Below are 18818 nucleotides of genomic sequence, written 5' to 3' on the forward strand. Positions count from 1 at the left end.
TGGAAGCTGGCAACCCCCGACAGCTACCGCTCCGTGGGACACCAATTTGGCGTGGGGAGATCTACTGTCGGGGCCGTCTTGATGGAGGTAAGTCATTGTCTGGGGACAGTCACAGTTTGGGGTGGGGGGAAGGGAGACTGTCAGGAAGGGCCAAGTGGAGTGGGAGTGGGAGTGGGAGTGGGAGGGAGCTCCTCCACTCACCCTGAATTGGGGGGCGGGGGGGGGGGTTCTGAGGAGGGGATTCCCGGGCTGTTTGTTTGAGAGGGAAGGTGGGCGGTGGGTTCTCCTCCTAAGACATAAGGCACCCCTTCTAACACTTTGTTGTCTGTCTCGTTCTGCAGGTGGTGAGGGCCATCAATTCGGAGCTGCTCAACAGGCTCATCTGTCTACCGGATCTGGACAGCGTCATGGCCGGCTTTGCTGCCCTCGGCTTCCCCAATTGCGGAGGAGCGCTCGATGGGACACACATTGCCATCCGTGCACCGCCCCATAGAGCAGCCCAATTCATCAATAGAAAGGGCTACTTTTCTATGGTCCTCCAGGCCCTGGTCGACCATCGTGGACAGTTTTCGGACATTTGTGTTGGGTGGTCAGGGCGGGAACACGATGCCCGCATCTTCAGGAACTCGTACCTGTACCGGAGGCTTCAGGCAGGAACTTTTTTCCCCCATCGCCAGTTTGCGGTTGGGGATGTGCACATGCCGGTGTGCATAGTGGCTGATGCCGCCTATCCCCTGATGCCGTGGCTGATGAAGCCCTACACCGGCCAGCTGGATGTGAGCAAGGAGCAGTTTAATGCTCACCTTAACCGGGCTCGCAACCAGGTTGAATGTGCGTTTGGCCGTTTAAAGGGCAGATTCCGGTGCTTGCTCACACGCCTCGACATGGGGGAGACCAACATCCCCGAGGTGGTGGCCGCGTGTTGCGTCCTCCATAACCTCGTGGAGAGGAAAGGGGAGGCCTTCCTACCAGGGTGGGGGAGAGCTGCTGATGCCCAGGAGAGGCTCTTTGCCCAGCCCCGGACAGCTGCCATCCGCCAGGCTCACCGGTCTGCAGTTGGCATCCGGGAGGCCCTCCGGGAGCAATTCTCCAGTGGAGGCCACTGAGTGCACTGAGGGGCTTCTGCCTGGGGACTGGGCCCCGGCCCCCAATAGAAGCTTCCCTCCACAACCCATCTCCTGACCCAGTTTGGACACATCACTTACACCAGGGTGTGTTTCAAAATAAAATGTTCTCTTTACTTATTTATAATTTTGTACATATTATCAAACAATGTGGCAAAATAACAAAAATTTTCTTCATTTTTGTTGTTGCCAAACTATATACAATAAACAAACAGTGCCTTTAACCCTTTGTTTGTGCTTTAACTGGGGTGATGGGGGTGATTGAAACCTGGAGGGGGGAAGGGGATCAGGTTGAACGGGGCTTGGCAGATTTCCCTTTCCTGGCTGGGCCTCGTGTTTGGGGTGCTCCCCGGCTACGGGATCGGGTGATGCACCTGTCGGTTGGCTGGCTGCTGGGGGGCTCTTGGGACATGGAAGCCTGGGGGAGAGGAGGGCCAGGGGGAGAGAGGGGCTGGGGAGCTGGGGGGGCTGGGGGAGAGGGAGGTCCAAGGGGGGAAAGGGCTGCTGTTGTGGAAGGGGGGTTTGGTGGGGTGGGGTCATGGGGTGCTGGAGGAGCAGGACCAGGCACAGCAGCAGGCAAGCCGCTGACCTCCCTCAGGGTGGCGTACAGCATCGTGCGCTGCAGGACCAGCTCATTCATGAGCCGATCACGCCACCGCTCCTCTGCCTCCGCCCTCTGGAGCAGGATGGCGTTCTGCTGCTGCACAGCCTCGACGTGCTGCCGGAGGATGTCGGCGTAGACACGCCTGTGTCTGCGGCTCCCATGTCTCCGAGGTGGAGATGGAGATGGAGGTGGGGCTGGGGTGCTGCGGCCCTCTTCCACGGCTGGTCCGGCTGTGGAGGAAAAGAAGAAGACACAATCAGTCCTATAAACTGGACTCTGTAGCACTTACAATACTAACAGGATGGTTTATTAGGGGATGAGCTTTCCAGGGCCAGACCCACTTCCTCAGATCAGAGTAACACGGCTACATTTCTATCACAATCAGTCATGTGTGCAACAGCTGTCCAAAAGGGCATGCCCTCTCCCTTGAGACAGGGGAAGCAGACATTCTGAAGGTCACACTGTGTGTGTGTGTGTGTGTGTGTGTGTGTGTGTGTGTGTGTGTGTGTGTGTGTGTGTGTGTGTGAGAGACCTGGGCATCAGCATGAGCATGACAGGTTTCCCTTGTGCATCACCCACTGTGCACCCACCCACCTACCTTCCCCTCCCCCCCCCCCCCGGGTGTGACACAAACTCACTGTACTCACCTGCTGCTTCCTCTCCCGCGCCAGATGACGCCTGGGAGGCCTCAGAGGTCTGGGTGACTGGCTCCAGGGTGAGGGTCGCCGTCTCCTCGGTGTCCTCCTCCTCTGGGCCCATGTCCCCGTCTCCAGACTGCTCTGGGTCCTGCTCGGGAGCGTCCACCACCGGGTCTGCCAATCCAGACTGGACGAACCGCCGTGGTGTGCGTGCTTCTGCACTGCCACCCAGGATCTGGTCCAGCTCGGGGTAGTAGGGGCAGTAGTGGGGGGCTGCCCCAGAACGGGAGCTCTCCTCCCTGGCTTTGGCGTAGCCCTGCCGCAGCTCCTTCACTTTGGAGTGCACCTGGTCCTGGGTGCGGGGGTAGTGGCCCTTCTGGGCCAGGGCTTCAGCCATGCGGCCATAAATGTCGGCGTTTCGCCGCCGGCTTTTGAGGGCCTGTAAGGCCTCCTCCTCTCCCCACAGCTCCAGCAGGCTCTTGATCTCTGCGCCGGACCAGGATGGTGCCCGGCGCTTGGAGCCCTTGTCTGGGTCCCCAGAAGGCTCGGAGGAAGGGCCAGGACGCTCTTGGGGCTGTGACATGCTGCAGCAAGGTCGCCGTGTGCTCTGGCTCCTTGTCTGCAACAAGTGGCTGTGAGGGTGCGCCTGTCCCTTTAAGGAATGGCTGCAGCCAGGAACCACAGACGTGCAACCCATGGCCCAGATTGTCCACCAGGGCTTGTTCCTGGAGGCCAATAATTTCGAAAGAAAGGGCTCCCCCCGTCCAGACTCACGTTCTTTCGACGGATCTCCCTCGAAAAAGGCGTTCTTCCTCGTGAAACGAGGTTTACCGCCGTCGAAAGAAAAGCCGCGTTCTTTCGATTTAATTTCGAAAGAACGCGGCTTGAGTCTGGACGCAGGGGAAGTTCTTTCGAAAAAAGGCTACTTTTTTCGAAAGAACCCCTGAGTGTGGACACGGCCTTGGTGTCCTCTAGTTCTTCTATTATGGGAACTAATGAAGAACTTTTCTTTATCCGTCCTCTCCACACCACTCATGATTTTATAGACCTCTATCATATCCCCCCTCAGTCTCCTCTTTTCTAAACTGAAAAGTCCTAGTCGCTTTAACCTCTTCTCGTATGGACCTTTTCCAAACCCCTAATCATTTTAGTTGCCCTTTTTTGAACCCTTTCCAAGGCCAAAATATCTGATGAAGACATTGAACAGAACCGGTCCCAAAACCGACCCCTGTGGGTGTGGAACCTTGTGGGTCTCAATCCTGGGTCCCAGGAAGAAGCGCTGGGGCTAGCCCACCCTCTGGGCAGGGCTCACTGCCTGCTCCCCGGCCCAGCAGAGATTTGGGAGATAACTAGAGGATGCCTGGGGGCCCGCACACATAGGGGACTGTATTGTTGGCACCACCTACCCCAGTGTTATGTTCCGAGGTAGCCCAGGCCTGCCACAGGCCAGCTGCAGTGGGCAGCCTCGTGGCACCATATCAACCAGCTACATGCAGCCAGGACAGACCGGTGGCCTGGGCTGCTCTTCTCCAGGGGCCCTACCAGGTACAGGCCAGTACGCCCCAAGGGGTCCGAGCGTGGGTGAGGCCCCATGTGGGCGCTCAGACCCTGCGCCCGGCTTCACTGACAGCGACCAGTGAAAGGAGCCATCTCGTCCTGAGTTGTCATGGTTTGCTCCCCAACGGTTATTTTACATCATGTTTGCACGAGTGTCAGAAATCCCCGGGAGCAGCCCAGGTCAAACGCTTCCTCCAAGCATGTTTCACACTTGCCCCTCACTCTCCTTGCCCTCAGGTCTTCCTTTGCTGTCACATGTTCCAACCCCCCTCTTTTGACTCCTGAACATCACCCTGCTTTTCAGGGGCACTCAGACATGGTTTCAAGCCCTGGCTTCCAAGTCAGAATAATCTAAATGACGATGAATTGCTGTTGTATTGACTATCGCTGGAACTTTGCCAGCCAGCTTTGCAACTCAGATGGGCATTTTTCATTCCGAGGGCTGTTAGGAACAACACCCAGCTTCTAAAAGGCAGTGAAGAGCTCAGCTACATAACCTGAGCCCTCGTATGCAGGGCACAATTGCTCCTGTTTGGAGAGGTGGGAGTCCATGGAGTAGGACAACTTTGGTTCCACTTTGACTAGGAAGAGACAGTGGGGATTCCCCTCTCTCTTTCTCCTCGTTTGTTGTTCATTCTGTTCCTCATTTCCCCTGGGCAGAACCTCTTCTCTAGCCGCCTTTGCCTGCTCCGGCTCCTGTTACCAGACTTGTGCGGTACTTTGGTGTTTGCCATTCCATTGGCTCAGGCGGGGGGAGCTGATCATCCTACCAGGCCTGGGCTACATGAAAGAGGAACGTTGACAAGATCTGCAACTCCGGCTATGATAAATACACACCTGGACTATGTCTACACTCGCGGCTTCTTGCGCGAGTAATATGCAAATGAGACGAAGCATGGAATATCGTTGAGCCTCATTTGCATACCTAATGAGCCACCATTTTTTTCAGAAGAAGCTCTTGAGCAAGGAGAGTCTACATTGCCACTTCTTGCGCAAGAAAAACCCTCTTGCGCAATGCTGTTCTTCCTGAAAAGTAATAGGAGTAATGGCATTGCGCAAGATGGTTTTTCTTGCGCAAGAAGGGGCAGTGTAGACGCTCCTTGCGCAAGAGCCTCTTCTGAAAAAAATGGTGGCTCATTAGGTATGCAAATGATGCTCGGCGATATTCCATGCTTAGCCTCATTTGCATATTACTCGTGCAAGAAGTCGCGAGTGTAGACATAGCTCTGGAGTTGACTTATCCTAAATCGTGTGTTCATGCCCTACACACAGTGGGAGACTGACAGGAGCACACACTTCCTGTTGACCTCTCTTAGTCCTCATGAAGAGCAGGTGTACCGGCACTGATGGGGGAGCCCTCTCCGTTCGAATGAGAGGATCTTCACTACACCCACGAATCCAAACCTTGGAAGATCAACTGTGTCAGTGTCGATCTTCCACTTAGTGTAAACAAGCCCTCCATGTGCTGCTTGTGTCACTTGTGTTCTCCCTTCTGCCAGTTCCCTCCCCACGGAGCTCTCCTACAGGACCTCGGTTCCCCAGAGCCGGGTTTTCCCCCCTAGAATGAGAGGAACACGCAGACACACATTCACCGAGTGGTCTGAGAGGCCTGGTTAATCAGCCTTGCCTAGATGGCCCCTTATCTGCCCCTGGACTCAGCAGGCGAGTCAAACAGCACTTCCAAACTGCCACTCATATATTCCCAGCTTCACCATGTCCCTAGCCCCACTACCATGCAAGTTCACTTTAACCCACTGGATGAGCAAACCCCACAGCAATCTTGGGTTCTGCAGGGATCCTGAGGTTAGGTTCATGGAACATTTCTGCCGAGAGAATGGGAAAGTCAAAAACGCCCATGAAGTGAGGAGAGAAAGAGAAAAAACAGCATGTTCAAGAAACGAATTTATTCCCAGGTGGTAACCATACAAGGGGAGCCAAACAGGCACACCCCTTATAATAATAAATCAAACAAATGTGATTACAGAAGTCAAGTTTAGCCAACTGTCACTGCTCACACACGTCAGGGTCAGAAGGCTCCACTGAGAAGGAGAGAGAGATCACCATGGGGGCGGGGGGAGTGTAGCAGGAGATCTGGAGCGTTGAAGACGGGCAGGGCAAAGCCTGAGCAGGATCAGACAGGAAAAGGTGATGTCCCAACAGAACTGAGGCACAGTTTCGATCCAGGCATCAGAACCCTGTACCTGAGCATGAGTGGGGGTTTCTGTGGGGAGACAAACCATGGCTCCAGGAAGAACACTGGATTTGTTGGTGGGTAAAATGTGGTTCAAGGGAGAATCCTACAGTTGGTTTGTTCAGGCTAGCCAATAGGAACTGACTGTTCTTGGCCATGCGTGGTGTTCCTCCGAGGGAGCTCCCAGTGCCATTGGGCAACGACAGAAATGTGGACACCAAGAGAGGGTAGATTACCAGAAGTGGTGAGGGAACCATGGAGCTGGGTGTGGCAGGCGCAGGTTCGTTTACACCTGAGCTACGTCTAGACTGGCATGATTTTCTGGAAATGCTTTAACGGAAAAGTTTTCCGTTAAAAACATTTTCGGAAAAGAGCGTCTAGATTGGCACGGACGCTTTTCCGCAAAAGCACTTTTTGCGGAAAAGTGTCTGTGGCCAATCTAGACGCACTTTTCCGCAAAAAAGCCCCGATCGCCATTTTCGCCATTGGGGCTTTTTTGCGCAAAACAAATCTCAGCTGTCTACACTGGCCCTTTTGCGCAAAAGTTTTGCGTTTCTGCCTAAACGGGAGCAGCATAGTATTTCCGCAAGAAGCACTGATTTCTTACAGTAGGAAGTCAGTGCTTTTGCGGAAATTCAAGTGGCCAGTGTAGACAGCTGGCAAGTTTTTCTGGAAAAGCGGCTGATTTTCCGGAAAAACTGGCCAGTCTAGACACAGTCCTGGAGCAGAGATCCCTGCTGGGCAGCGCTTTCCTGCTTCCCAATCCCAGATTTCAGAGAGGTTCTTGCCTTGGAATCATTGCTCTCCATTCTGGATGGTAAGGGAGAGGCCTCTGTGGCCCGTCCTCAATGCTATTGAGCCAAGAGGCATTTCCTTAGTCCTGCCACCCTTGTCTGGACAGGTGTAGCTGTGCTGCCTTCACCCGCCTGTGCACTGCTTTCGGTGAGTCTTCTGATGGGCTTTGGTTCAAGCCAAGGGAGGGGAGGTTCTTTGCGAGCTAGACAGACTGGGTACCACGCCCTGCCTCCGCAGGAGCACAGAGCTGCAAGGTGCAGGCTCTGATGGGTCTCTTCAGAGAAGAAACAGTAAAAACCAGATGGTTAACTCTGCTACCGTGAGCAAAGCACTGGGCTGCACAAAAGCGCCTACCCGTAAGGAACAGCCCACGGCAGAGCACCGGGCAGCTGGGCTCCGCTTGCAGGCAGCCAGAGGAAGCAACTGGATTGAAAATGTGGGGGGAAGGGAGCTTGCAGTCCCTGATCCCTGACTGCTCGTGTCCTACTGTAGGGCATAAGGCAGCCCACCTTGGAAAGCATCTGATCAAAGAGCTCCTATCAGAGACCTGCATGGAGCTGTGCCGGGAGGAGTCCTGCTCCATCTCCCGGCACAGAAACAAACCTTTCCAGGGAGCTCCCGCTGCGTCCCCACTGCTCAGGGCAGGCAAAGGTTCAGCCCAATCTCATTTCACCTCTGAGCAAGAACTCGCCAGCAGTGCCCTCCCCGCCACTGAAGTTGAGCAGCGATAGGTCCTGGGAGAGGATCGGCTTCAAAGTTAGAGAAAGGTCCTGGCTCTTGGAGAGATCGGATCCTTTACCAGCCTGTTCAGCAGTCTCCTCCTCCTCCTCTTTCTCATCTGCACTGTCCCCTAGTTGGGACTCTGGTTGGATTCCCTCTAAAATCCCATGAAAGTGGCATGTCTGTGGCCCTGTCCCGGACCAACTGTTTGCCTCCTTTGTCTTCAGGTACACGTGCCTCAGCCCTTCTATTTGCACACGGCCTGGCTGGGTGTCCCTGGTGCATCCTTTCACCACTGTGCCCCGTCTGACTCCGGTGTGGATATCAGCATTTCTTCTGCGGCGTCAGAGCTCTGCCTGCTCAGATTCCTCTCCCCACATGGCGATCAGGTCCAGGATCTCCTGCATGCCCCTTGCCACTGCTCATTTACAGCCCTGGGAATTCACGGTGAGTTGCTGGGCTCGCCCTGCTGGGCAAACAGGAAATGAAATGCAAATGTTCCTGGGTCTTTTCTGTTCTACCTGGGAGAGTAGCAAATTTTAAAGTACTGGCCAAAGCGGCTACTTTGGCAGTTGGGGGGAAACCTCCTGGAGTCCAGGAAGGTTGACTCGAACAGTTCTGTGTCTGCACTACCCCAAACTCCACCCTGGCAGGTCACACTTACTGCACCTCCTCTAGTCATGTTGGAGTATTAAAGTCAACTTTAAAAGCACTTACACTGGGCAAAAGGGGGTTGGCAGTGTAGACTCACTCATTACAAAACTGGCCCAACACAGCTAAATCTGATCTAACCTTATAGTTTACACCAGGTCAGTGGGAAGTGTGCCCAACACTCTGTCTCCAGTTAGCTCTTCACTGCACTGAACCTCAGAGCCAGAGCACCAGGGAGAACGTCAGGGTCCCTTATGAGTAAAGAGCCGGAGCAGCCTCTCCCGGATCTGTTTGGTCATCACCCCGTAGATGACGGGGTTGAGCATGGGGGGCACCAGGAGATTTAGGTTGCCAATAAGAACACGAATATGCAAAGGCACATCCTGTCCAAACCGGTACGTGAGGGAGGAGAAGAGCCCTGGGATGTAAAAGGTTAAGATGGCGCACAGATGGGAGCTACAAGTCCCAAAAGTTTTCAGCCGGGTGTCCTTGGTAGGGAGACTGAAGATGGCCCTGAGGATCTGCATATAGGATATGGCAATAAAAATTACATCCAGACCCATGACACAGAACAGCATAAAGAGGCCGTAGTAGCTACTGATGCTGATATCAGCACAGGCCAGGCTCACCACGGCCATGTGCATGCAGAATGGCTGGAGGATGATGTTGGTTCTGCAATACGGCCACTGCCTCGTTAGGAAGGGATAGGGAAGTGAGAGGATAGCACCGCGCAACACCACAGCCAGGGCAATTGGGGCCAGCACTATGATTCTGAAGGTGGTGGAATATCTCAGAGGATCACAGATGGCCACGTAGCGATCATAAGCCATGGCCACCAAGATCCCAGACTCCATCCCTGAAACGCTGTGAATGAAGAACATCTGGGTGAGGCAGGCACTGAAATCGATCTCCCTGGCATTGAACCAGAAGATGCTCAGCATTTTGGGCAGGGTGGACGTATACATGATTAGGTCGGTGACGGCCAGCATGCAGAGGAAATAGTACATGGGCCCATGGAGACTCCGCTCTGTCTTCACAATGAAGAGGATGGCGAGGTTCCCCAAGATAGCTATGGTGTACATGGTGCAGAAGGGGATGGCGATCCAGACATAGAAGGGCTCCAGGCCAGGGATGCCCTGCAGGATGAAGGTGGAAGGGTTGGTGAAGTGGGTTGTGTTGGTCTCTGACATGGTGTAAGACAGAAGGTGACTAACTCTGAGGCAGAACGGTGTCTCCTGCATGCGCCGTACATTCCCCAACTTCCTGTATGTGTCCAGCGTGTTGGCTGATGGTCCCAGTACAAATTCCTGGATGAGGAGACAATGTTAATAGGAGACATGACATCAATGGTTGGAGGCTGTTTTCATGAGGGAAGCAGGTTTGCGGTTCTTCACACACTGAAAAACAACATTGTCATTATTCAAAGAAATGAATGGTGAACAATTGGTTCTGCTAATACCGATTTCATTTTTTATGGCCTGTGTCACAACCCCTGTACACTGTGGTGTGGGAAAGCAACAGCCAGGACATGGATTATCCCTCATTGTTCCTTGATGCAAGGAAAACCGGACCAAAGTGCCCTTTCTCTATGGACTTCCCCATTCACCGGTTTGCTCAAAATCAGAGGGGAAAAACCCAACCTCTGCCCAGAGTGTGCCCATGGAAGTCATCCCAACTAGAGCCCCTCTCGACAGAGCTGGCCATCGCTCACACAGCTCAGTGAGACGCCTGCTTGTTGGCCAAGCCGAGATAATATTCAGACAGCCAATGAAAGGGGTGGGGAGTAACCTGCTCTGGACACGCTCCCAGGTTGGGTCCATCAATAGCTATTAGCCAGGATGGGTAGGAATTGTGTTCCTGGCCTCTGTTTGTCGGGGCTGGGAATGGGCGACAGGGGAGGGATCATGTGAGGATTCCCTGTTCTGTTCCCTCCCTTTGGGGTGCCTGGCATTGGCCACTGTCGGCAGCCAGGACCCGGGATTGATGCACCTTTGGTCTGACCCAGTTTGGCGGCTCTATGTTCTTGTGGTCACCCAGTGTCTCTAAAGGAAGAGAGCAGGTTGGAAGAGGGTGTCTGAGACAGGACAGGCTGCCAGGTGTGGACACTGAGAAATCTGGGGCTGGTTAGCTTAGGGATGAGACAATGAGGGTGTAGGACAGAGGAGGGGTAAATAAGAATGGAACTGGTTTAAGTGGACAGGGAAGAGTTCCCAACTACTAAAGTGCATAGACACCTGGTGTTTCAAAAGCACTAGCTCCGCAGAGTGGAGGGAAAGGATCAGCAAAACTGATTGGTAGGAAAAAATTAGCCTGAATAATGGAAATAAATCAAGGGAAATCCTTAAGAAGCGAGTCTCAGACAGCTAAAATACCACAATTTCCAAATGGAAGCTGCGCACATTTCTACAAAACCCTGGTTCAGTTGCAAAGTGGAGGCAGCAATTTGTGGGGAAAAACAATCTCGTATAAATCAGGAAAAGTCTCAGCACTTGGCAGATCATACAGAAGGGAAGTTATGGAATTTGATAAGAAATGCTAAAAGCACCAGGCTACGTCTATACTGCAGCCTTTTGTCAGCAGAGGCAAATTCACCTTGCCCTGGGGCTGTGGAGCAGGGGAGCCCTCAGCCAGAGCTGGTACCTGTGAGTGCTGAGAGGGACGTGTCTTCCCTGGGAACCCCCCTCAGGCAGCCGCGTCCCGCACCTCTCTCAGCCCAGTCGGCAGCAGCGTCCCACGCCGAGTCCCGGCACAGGGCTGGGCACTGGTTATAACCCAGCTCTGGGCCGTCCCGGGGAGACTCGCTCATTCCCTAGGGGAGCAGCAGTGTCTGCAGGCAGGCAGGTGACGAGCCTGTCGGTGTGTCTCTACTCGTTATCCTGCAATAGGAGGAAACAGTCTTGAAGGGCCCTTCCCACAGGGGGAGGAGAACTCCTGGGCGCTGGGCTGTGTCGGGGAGCAATTGGCTGCTCTGGGTTTGTGTATAATTTATAATTGTAGTCGATTAGGAAAATAATATCTCGGGATGATGCCTTGTCTTCCTAGGGCCTGATACTCTGATGACCCGGATGGATGGGTAACCAGGCAGCCAGCCAGGTCCGGGGATGGATGGCAGAAGCAGACATGAACACTTGCTGCAGGCACAGGGCTTGTGGTGAGGGGATCAGGGAGAAGTCCCTCTCCTCAGTCCCTATCGCCGTTCTGGGCAGCACCTGACACTGAACACAGCCAGGCAGGCACGACTGGGCCAAGGTCAGACAGCGATTGAGTGTGGGACGACCGGGAGATCAAAGGAGTCCTGACTCCACCTGCCCTGCCCACGGTCTCTCCACCAGGGAGTCCCGCTCCGGGAGGGCTGTTCGTAGGGAGGGGGCAGAGGAAAGGCTGGAAGAGGGAGCCCGAGCTGGAGCCTTCCCCATCCTCTCAAGGGGAATCTGAGGTTTTGGGAATGAGCTGGAGTGTGGGGGCTCCCCGCTCCTGGGAGCTGTGAACTCTGGGACTCAACTTCCCCTCCCACTCAGACACCCACCAATATTTGCGCCACGGGGGCACTTTGGGCAAACAGGCTTCGTAAACTGCACTTCTGCTTCTTGAGTGTCTTTTGGCCCAATCCTCCAATCTGTCCAGGTCGCTCTGGACCCTCTCCCTGCCCCCCAGCGTATCTACCTCTCCCCCTAGCTTAGTGTCATCCACAAACTTGCTGAGGGTGCAATCCATCCCCTCAGCCAGGTCATGAATAAAGATGTTGAACAAAACCGGTCCTAGAATTGAACCTTGGGGCACTCCGCTAGAAACCGACCGCCATCCTGACATCGAGCCATTGATCACTACCCGCTGGGCCCGGCCTTCTAGCCTCTTTCTATCCATCTTACCGTCCATTTATCCAATCCACAATCCCTTAACTTGCTAGCCAGGATATTGAGGAAGACCATTCCAGAAGCTTTTCTAAAGTCAAGGTATATCACGTCCACAGCTTCCCCCGTATCCTCGCAGATTGGCCATGTAGGACTTGCCCTTTGTGAATCCATGTTGACTGTTCCTGATCACTTGCCTCTCTTCCAAGTGCTTCAGTTCCTTGGGGATGAGCTCCATGAATTTCCAGGGACTGAGGTGAGGCTGGCCGGTTTGTAGTTCCCTGGATCGTCCTTCTACCCCCTTTTAAAGATGGGCACAGAATTTGCCATTTCAAATCATCCAGGGTGTTCCCTGACCACCACAAGTTTGTAAAGATAATGAACAATGGCTCTGCAATCACACCAGCCAACTTCCTCAGCACCCTCCCGTGCCTGAATTCCTGCCCATGGATTTTGGTGTGCCCAGAGACATTAACCTGCTCTTTCATTGCAAGGCCGGATCACCTCTTCCCCTTTCTGTGCTGTCCGGCACGGAACATTGCTCTGTTCCCTAAAACGCTATGTAGTGGGAAGAGTAACGGGCCAGGGGCTGTGCATTGTCCTCTCCTCACAGAAGGCACATCTATTCTTACGAGAAGATCGCTGCTCCGGAGGTCCATCATCTAGCTTCTTCACAGCTTGAGACCCCTTTGCTCACCTTCCCACTCGACTGTTCTTTTTCCTTCAGATTCCACAGGATATTTCACTCTCTCTCACGCTGAGCCACAAGCGTGGGTTTCTCACCACGTGCAGCATCCCTGTGGCAGGCTTCCCAGGGTACAAGGAGTCTGGTGGCACCTTACAGACTAACCATTTTATTACTTCTTAAGCTTTTGTGAGGTGTAACTCTCTTCATCAGATTCGGGGAGGGAAAGAAACCGATGGGAGCGAAGTCTGGCAGGGTGGCTGTGGCCAACTTCCATCCATGCTAGGGAAGATGGGAACACCGAAAGGGGGAGATGACTACTGTAGGGAAGGAGCCATTCCCAGTCTCTAGCCAGACCCAATCTGCATGTAAATTGCAGCTCAGCAGTTTCCTGTCGTGCCCTGTTTTTGAGGCTCTTTGGCTTGATTGGCAGCTGTCAAGTCTCTAACCGTATGTCCCGTCCCCAGTGTGCCATGGGGCCACCGCACAGCAAAGCCAGGGAAGGGTTTAATGCCAGTCAGTGACTAGACGTGTAAGTGTGGGGTGGTGAACGTGGGCAAGGGGCCAGCTGACCTCCGTGGGTCTCTTCCAGCCCTCATCTTCTCCGCTGGCATGGCTTTGTTTTTCACTCAGACACATTCCTCGTGGTGAGGCCAGCAGGTGGTGTGGGGCCGAGTGCGTGTTGGAGGCAAGGACTGCACGCTTGGAGACCTCTGGTTGAAGGAGAGGGTCAGTATCTGTTGGCAGCCTTGGACTGTGTCTTTCGCGATGGGTCATTGCGCGTGTGACCGAGGCTGGTGTTTTCATATCTGTGTCTGGGCGGTCAGCGTGGGCTGGTGGACGAGGGCTATGCGCGCAGAGGGGTTCAGCACCAGTTGTGAGCCGAGCTCTATGGGGAGGCAGAGGGCCCTGAGTTTGACAGGTGCAGGATGGGGAGCAGAGGACTGTGCATTGGAGACACGTAGGGCTTGGGATGAGTCAGCATGAGGACGCAGGGGACAGTGTGTTTTGAGGTGAGTAGGGTCCTTATGTGGGGGGAGATGACTGTGTTCCAGCATGTAGTGGCAATGGGGGTCACTGTGTGGGGGGAATGGAATGTGTGTTTTGAGGCCTGCCAGAGCTGGGGGGAGGGGGTATCAGCTTGGTAAAGCACCATGTGCCGTGAGGTGCACAGGGCTGGGGGTTTCCAGGGAGAACTGCGTACTTCAGGCGTGTGTTAGCGGAGGCTTTCTGTGTGGGGGCTACAGGCAAGGGGTGAGTTACGGTGCGTTGGGGGCAGAGGATGAGGGGTTACAGTGTGTTGGGAGGTGTAACCTGGCTGTCTCAGCATCAGGGGCACCTCCAGCTGGGCACCGAGGAATTAGCTCGGTCGGCCCTGGAGCACCCCCTTTTGGACAGTGTCTCCCCCCAGTTACCTAGTTTTTCCCTCCATCTCAGGGTGCTGCCATGCCCCAGGACTCCCCCACTCTGGGGTCCTCCCCAGCTCCCTGTGCCCACCTTAGCTCAGTGACCCACGGCCAGTCCTCATCTAGCCCTGCCTCAGGGCAAGCTACAGTCTGGCATGGCCCCTCCTCACTGGCATGGGGTGCAGACCTGCTGCCTTCACCTGCCCTGGCTGCCTCCCTGCAGTAGCCTCAGGCCCTGCAGCCTGGGAGCTTGTCTGGCCAGAGCCCCCAGCCCTGCCTACAGCCCTGGTATTATCAGGCCTTGCTTCAGGCCCCCAGCTCTACACAGTCTCCAGAAGCCTTTGGCTTCCCCTGACCAACCCCAGCTGGAACAAGAGTGAGTCTATGTCTGCCCCCCCCTCCTCCCCAGTGCCCTTATTTATACAGCCCCAGCTGGGCCCTAATGGGCTGTATCAGCCTCAGCTGTGGGTCTTATGCTCCGCCCTCTCCAGGGCCCGGTTTTAACTTTGAAGAGCCAGGTGGGGTAGACCCCTCATTGCAGGGGGTTTGGGAGTGGGGAGAGGACTGAACCTTTTGAGATGGGTGGGATATAGGGGGGCACTGGATGGTGTCTTGAGCTCTATGTGGTCTAGAAGGTTTGGGGGGGGGGCTTAGAGGCCTGTGTCTTTGGAGGCCTGTCAGGATGGGGTGCCTCAGGATGGGGGGGGAGTGGCTCAGAGGGCCGTGTGTTTGGAGGGAGCTCTGGCTGTGTGTGGGGGGCTCAGAGGGCCATGTGTTTGGAGGTGGGCTCTGGGTGGGGGTGCTCAGGGCTGTGGGGGGGCTCAGGGCTGTGTGTTTGGAGGTGGGCTCTGGGTGTCTGTGGGGGGGGCTCAGAGGGCTTTGTGTTTGGAGGTGGGCTCTGGGTGTGGGGGGGCTCAGGGCTGTAGGGGGGCTCAGAGGGCTGTGTGTTTGGAGGTGGGCTCTGGGTGTGTGTGTGGGGGGGCTCAGAGGGCTGTGTGTTTGGAGGTGGGCTCTGGGTGTCTGTGGGGGGGGCTCAGAGGGCTTTGTGTTTGGAGGTGGGCTCTGGGTGTGGGGGGGGCTCAGGGCTGTAGGGGGGCTCAGAGGGCCGTGTGTTTGGAGGTGGGCTCTGGGTGTGTGTGGGGGGGGGCTCAGAGGGCTGTGTGTTTGGAGGCTTACGGGGCTGTGTAGGGGGCATAGGTCTGTGTTTTTGGAGCTGTGTGACGGGGCAGGGCCTTGCCTGGGGGGGGAGTGTTGACCCTGCAGCCCCAGCCCACTCAGCCAGGCTCAGCGCTGCCTGGGGCTTTGCCCTGAAGTGCTGGTGGACCATAGGGTCCCACCGCCCCTCAGTGCACTGACGCTGCTCAGGCGGCCCCAGCAGCTGCCTGGCCTTTGCGGGCGGAAGCCGCGTGTGCAGGGCTGGAAGCGGGTGACAGATGCTGAGGGGCGGGTGGGGGTGGAGATGGGAACATCCCTGCAGCAGTTCCTGGCCACAGAACTCAGCTCACCGCCGTGCCGCTGCCCCGCCGCAAGCAGAGGCCTGGGTCCCTGTGTGCCCCACGCTCCGGCTGGGCCTGGGGCGCCGAGACCACGGGCAGAGACTAACGGGTCAGCTCAACAGGCCTTGCTCCCAACGGGCTCTGCCAACGTGGCACCTGCTTCCTCCCTTGCCCCCCGGAGTCACACACACAGCTCCGTGGGTGGGCGGGCAGGCCCCCACCCCCGCTCGGCTCGCCACCGCTGGAGACCCGCTTCTGGACGTGGCTGAGTTGCAAACAGCCCCCCCCAGCCCTGTCCTCCATTGAGTGGAGCGAGGTCAGGGCTGACTTGGGTCACATGCAGCCCCCCAGCCTGGCCTGGCCTGGCCCGGCCCTGCTCCCCTAGACTGAAAACCTCTCACCATGGATGGGCCCAGAGCAGGGACTTCGATGGGAGAGACACACCCACCCCGTGGGTAGAATTTGGCTCCCATGGGCCCAGCCAGGAAGGAAGGGGAGCCCCTACCCATATATTGAGGGGCCTCTGGCCTGCCCCACAAACAAGTTCAAGTTAAAAGCATCCAAAGGGTTTTTGTTTTTTTCCAGGCAGCTCCCGTCCCAGGGGTGCTGCTCTGCATGTGAGTCCAATTAACGCTAATGAGACAGACAGGAAACACAGCACCAGGCCACAGTAGGGCTCATTAGCACTGGCCAGGGAAAGCTGAGGCCAGGCCTGAACATGGGGCTAATTAGCAGGTTGTTACAGGAATTGCCAGTTCTGCTGGCGGATTTTGCATCAGTTTGTACTTAATGAAACGGACACATTCAGAGCTCAGGGCTCCCCGGGTGCTTGGCTGCCCCACGGACCCTGCACAGGCAGACACTCCACTGTGAGTGAGGCTGGGGGGCCTGCAGGCTGGGGGTGGGGGATGAGAGGCAGGACAGTCCAGGGGTGTGGAAGAGTTTGGTTCAGGTGCCTGCGCCTGATGTTCTAGGCTGCAGCACGTTGACATGTGGAGGGCTGACAGACCCTGGTTCCCTGAGTTTATAATGAGTTTGTGCTGAGTTTAGTGTCAGGCTTAGTGAAGTTTTCAGTTACTTTTCAGTTTGTAACCTACTTTGCTCGGCCTGTTCTCACTTATAACCACGTCAGTCCTAGTGCTGGTACTTCAGAAAATCACTTGTATTTCCTATCAAGCCCAGTGCAAATAATTGTAACCGGAGGGTGGGGGGCAACCAGTGGGCACATCCCCCCGTTCACTGCTAAAGGGGCTCACCCAGGTCATGCACTGGGGGTTCTGATCCCCTTTGGGGAGGGGTATCCCGGGAAGCTGGGCCCTAAACTGCACTCTCCTTGGCTTCTCAGGGGGGCAGGGATCTCGGCTCAGGGCCTTGGCTGGGGGAGACCAGGGAGCTGGCCCACAAGGACCGTGTGATGAGGAGTCCCAAAGAGCGGGAAGGCTCATGGCAGTGGCTGTGTCAGCACCCCAGGAAGCCCCCCAAGGGGTCGTCTCTGACCTCACCCCATCGCATTGTGATCTGCAGGGTGCAAGTTCATAAACAGTAAACTCCTCCCTCGATATGGGGAGGATATGAAACCGCTTTTGTTCACCAAGCTAAGAGTCATAAAGACTTACTTCACTGAAAGAAAATACAACATAGGTCCATTAAATGCAGAAGCATAGAGCTGAAGTACATTTAAGTGACAGCAAACACATCAAAGCAGTTTATGGAGGCAATAAAATAAAACCACAACCTAAGGTTTGTCAGGTCAAGATATTGAGAAGGATGCTTCACAAGGCATCTTTTCTTCAATTAAACATGCCATAACTACGTTGCCATGGCAAGTGTGGTGTGCTTTGGGTGGCAGAGATGATCCATTAGGAGAGGTGGCGCAGGGCGGGGGAGGAGGGGGAAGAGGTGGGGAAGGACACGGGCCTTTTGGGGTCCAGGCCCAAGCAATGAGAAAAGGGGCAAACTTGAGCACACAGGTGGACTTCCTGGTTTGTGGCACTGACCCTGCACAATAGGGGCAGGAAAGGAACTCATCCCTCTCTGACTGTCCACATGTGGTTCAGGGCTGTGGTCCCAGCTCCACACACCAACCACAACTTGATCTGAGAGCCAGAGCACCAGGTGCAAATGTTACGTCCATTTAGGAGTAAGGATCCCCATCAGCCTGTCCCTGATCTGTGTGGTCCTCGCCCCATAGATGATGGGGTTTAACATGGGGGGCACCAGAACATACATATTGGCAATGAGGACGTGGGAATGCTGTGGCACGCTGTGGCCAAAGCGCTGCGTGAGGAAGGAGAAGAGGCCTGGGATGTAGAAGGCTAAAATAACACAGAGGTGGGAGCTGCAGGTCCCAAAAGTCTTGAGCCGGGCGTCATTGGTGGGCAGGCGGAAGATGGCCCTGAGGATGTGGGTGTAGGACACAACGATAAAAGACAAATCCACACCAGTCAACAGGAATGCCACCGAGAGGCTGTAGTAGCTACTGACGCTGATGTCGGCGCAGGCCAGCTTCACCACGGCGATGTGCTCACAGTGCGTGTGAGGGATGAGGTTGCTGCCACAATACGGCCACTTCCTGGCCAGGAAGGGGTGAGGCAGCATAAACATGACAGCGCGTAGCACCACGGCCAGGCCAATCTTCAACACCACCGGGTTTGTCAGGATGGTGGAATGTCTCAGGGGATCACAGATGGCCACGTAGCGATCAAACGCCATGACCATGAGGATCCCAGACTCCATTGCGGAGAAGGAGTGAATGAAGTACATCTGGGTGAGGCAGGCATTGAAGTCGATCTCCCCGGAGTTGAACCAGAAGAGGCTCAGTGTTTTGGGAAGGGTGGTTGTGGACAGGAAAAGATCAGTGATGGCCAGCATGCAGAGGAAATAGTACATGGGCTCATGGAGGCTCGGCTCTGCCTTCACGATGAACACGATGGTGATGTTCCCCAGAACGGCTACAGCGTACATGGCGCAGAAGGGGATGGAGATCCAGCCATGGGCGGCCTCCAGGCCAGGAACTCCCTGCAGGATGAAGGCGGAGGGGTTGGTGAAGTGGGTTGTGTTAGAATGTGACATAGAGCAGGCGGAAGGTGTCCAACTCGGA

General features: G+C 55.4%; 2 protein-coding genes across 2 annotated transcripts; both read right to left on the reverse strand.

Annotated features, from left to right (window-relative positions):
* Positions 1-8522: 8522 nt before the first annotated feature.
* Positions 8523-9470, reverse strand: LOC142819449 (olfactory receptor 52E4-like). Its single transcript, XM_075906844.1, has one exon. The coding sequence runs from the start codon at positions 9468-9470 to the stop codon at positions 8523-8525; it is 948 nt and encodes a 315-aa protein (XP_075762959.1).
* Positions 9471-17676: 8206 nt separating this feature from the next.
* LOC142827815 (olfactory receptor 52R1-like) lies at positions 17677-18790 on the reverse strand. Its single transcript, XM_075923781.1, has one exon. It carries the CDS (start codon positions 18788-18790, stop codon positions 17843-17845), a length of 948 nt encoding a protein of 315 aa, XP_075779896.1. The 3' UTR covers positions 17677-17842.
* Between the last annotated feature and the right edge of the window lie 28 nt (positions 18791-18818).

The sequence above is a fragment of the Pelodiscus sinensis genome, chromosome 1 (assembly GCF_049634645.1).
Source record: "Pelodiscus sinensis isolate JC-2024 chromosome 1, ASM4963464v1, whole genome shotgun sequence".
Classification (NCBI taxonomy): Eukaryota; Metazoa; Chordata; order Testudines; family Trionychidae; genus Pelodiscus; species Pelodiscus sinensis.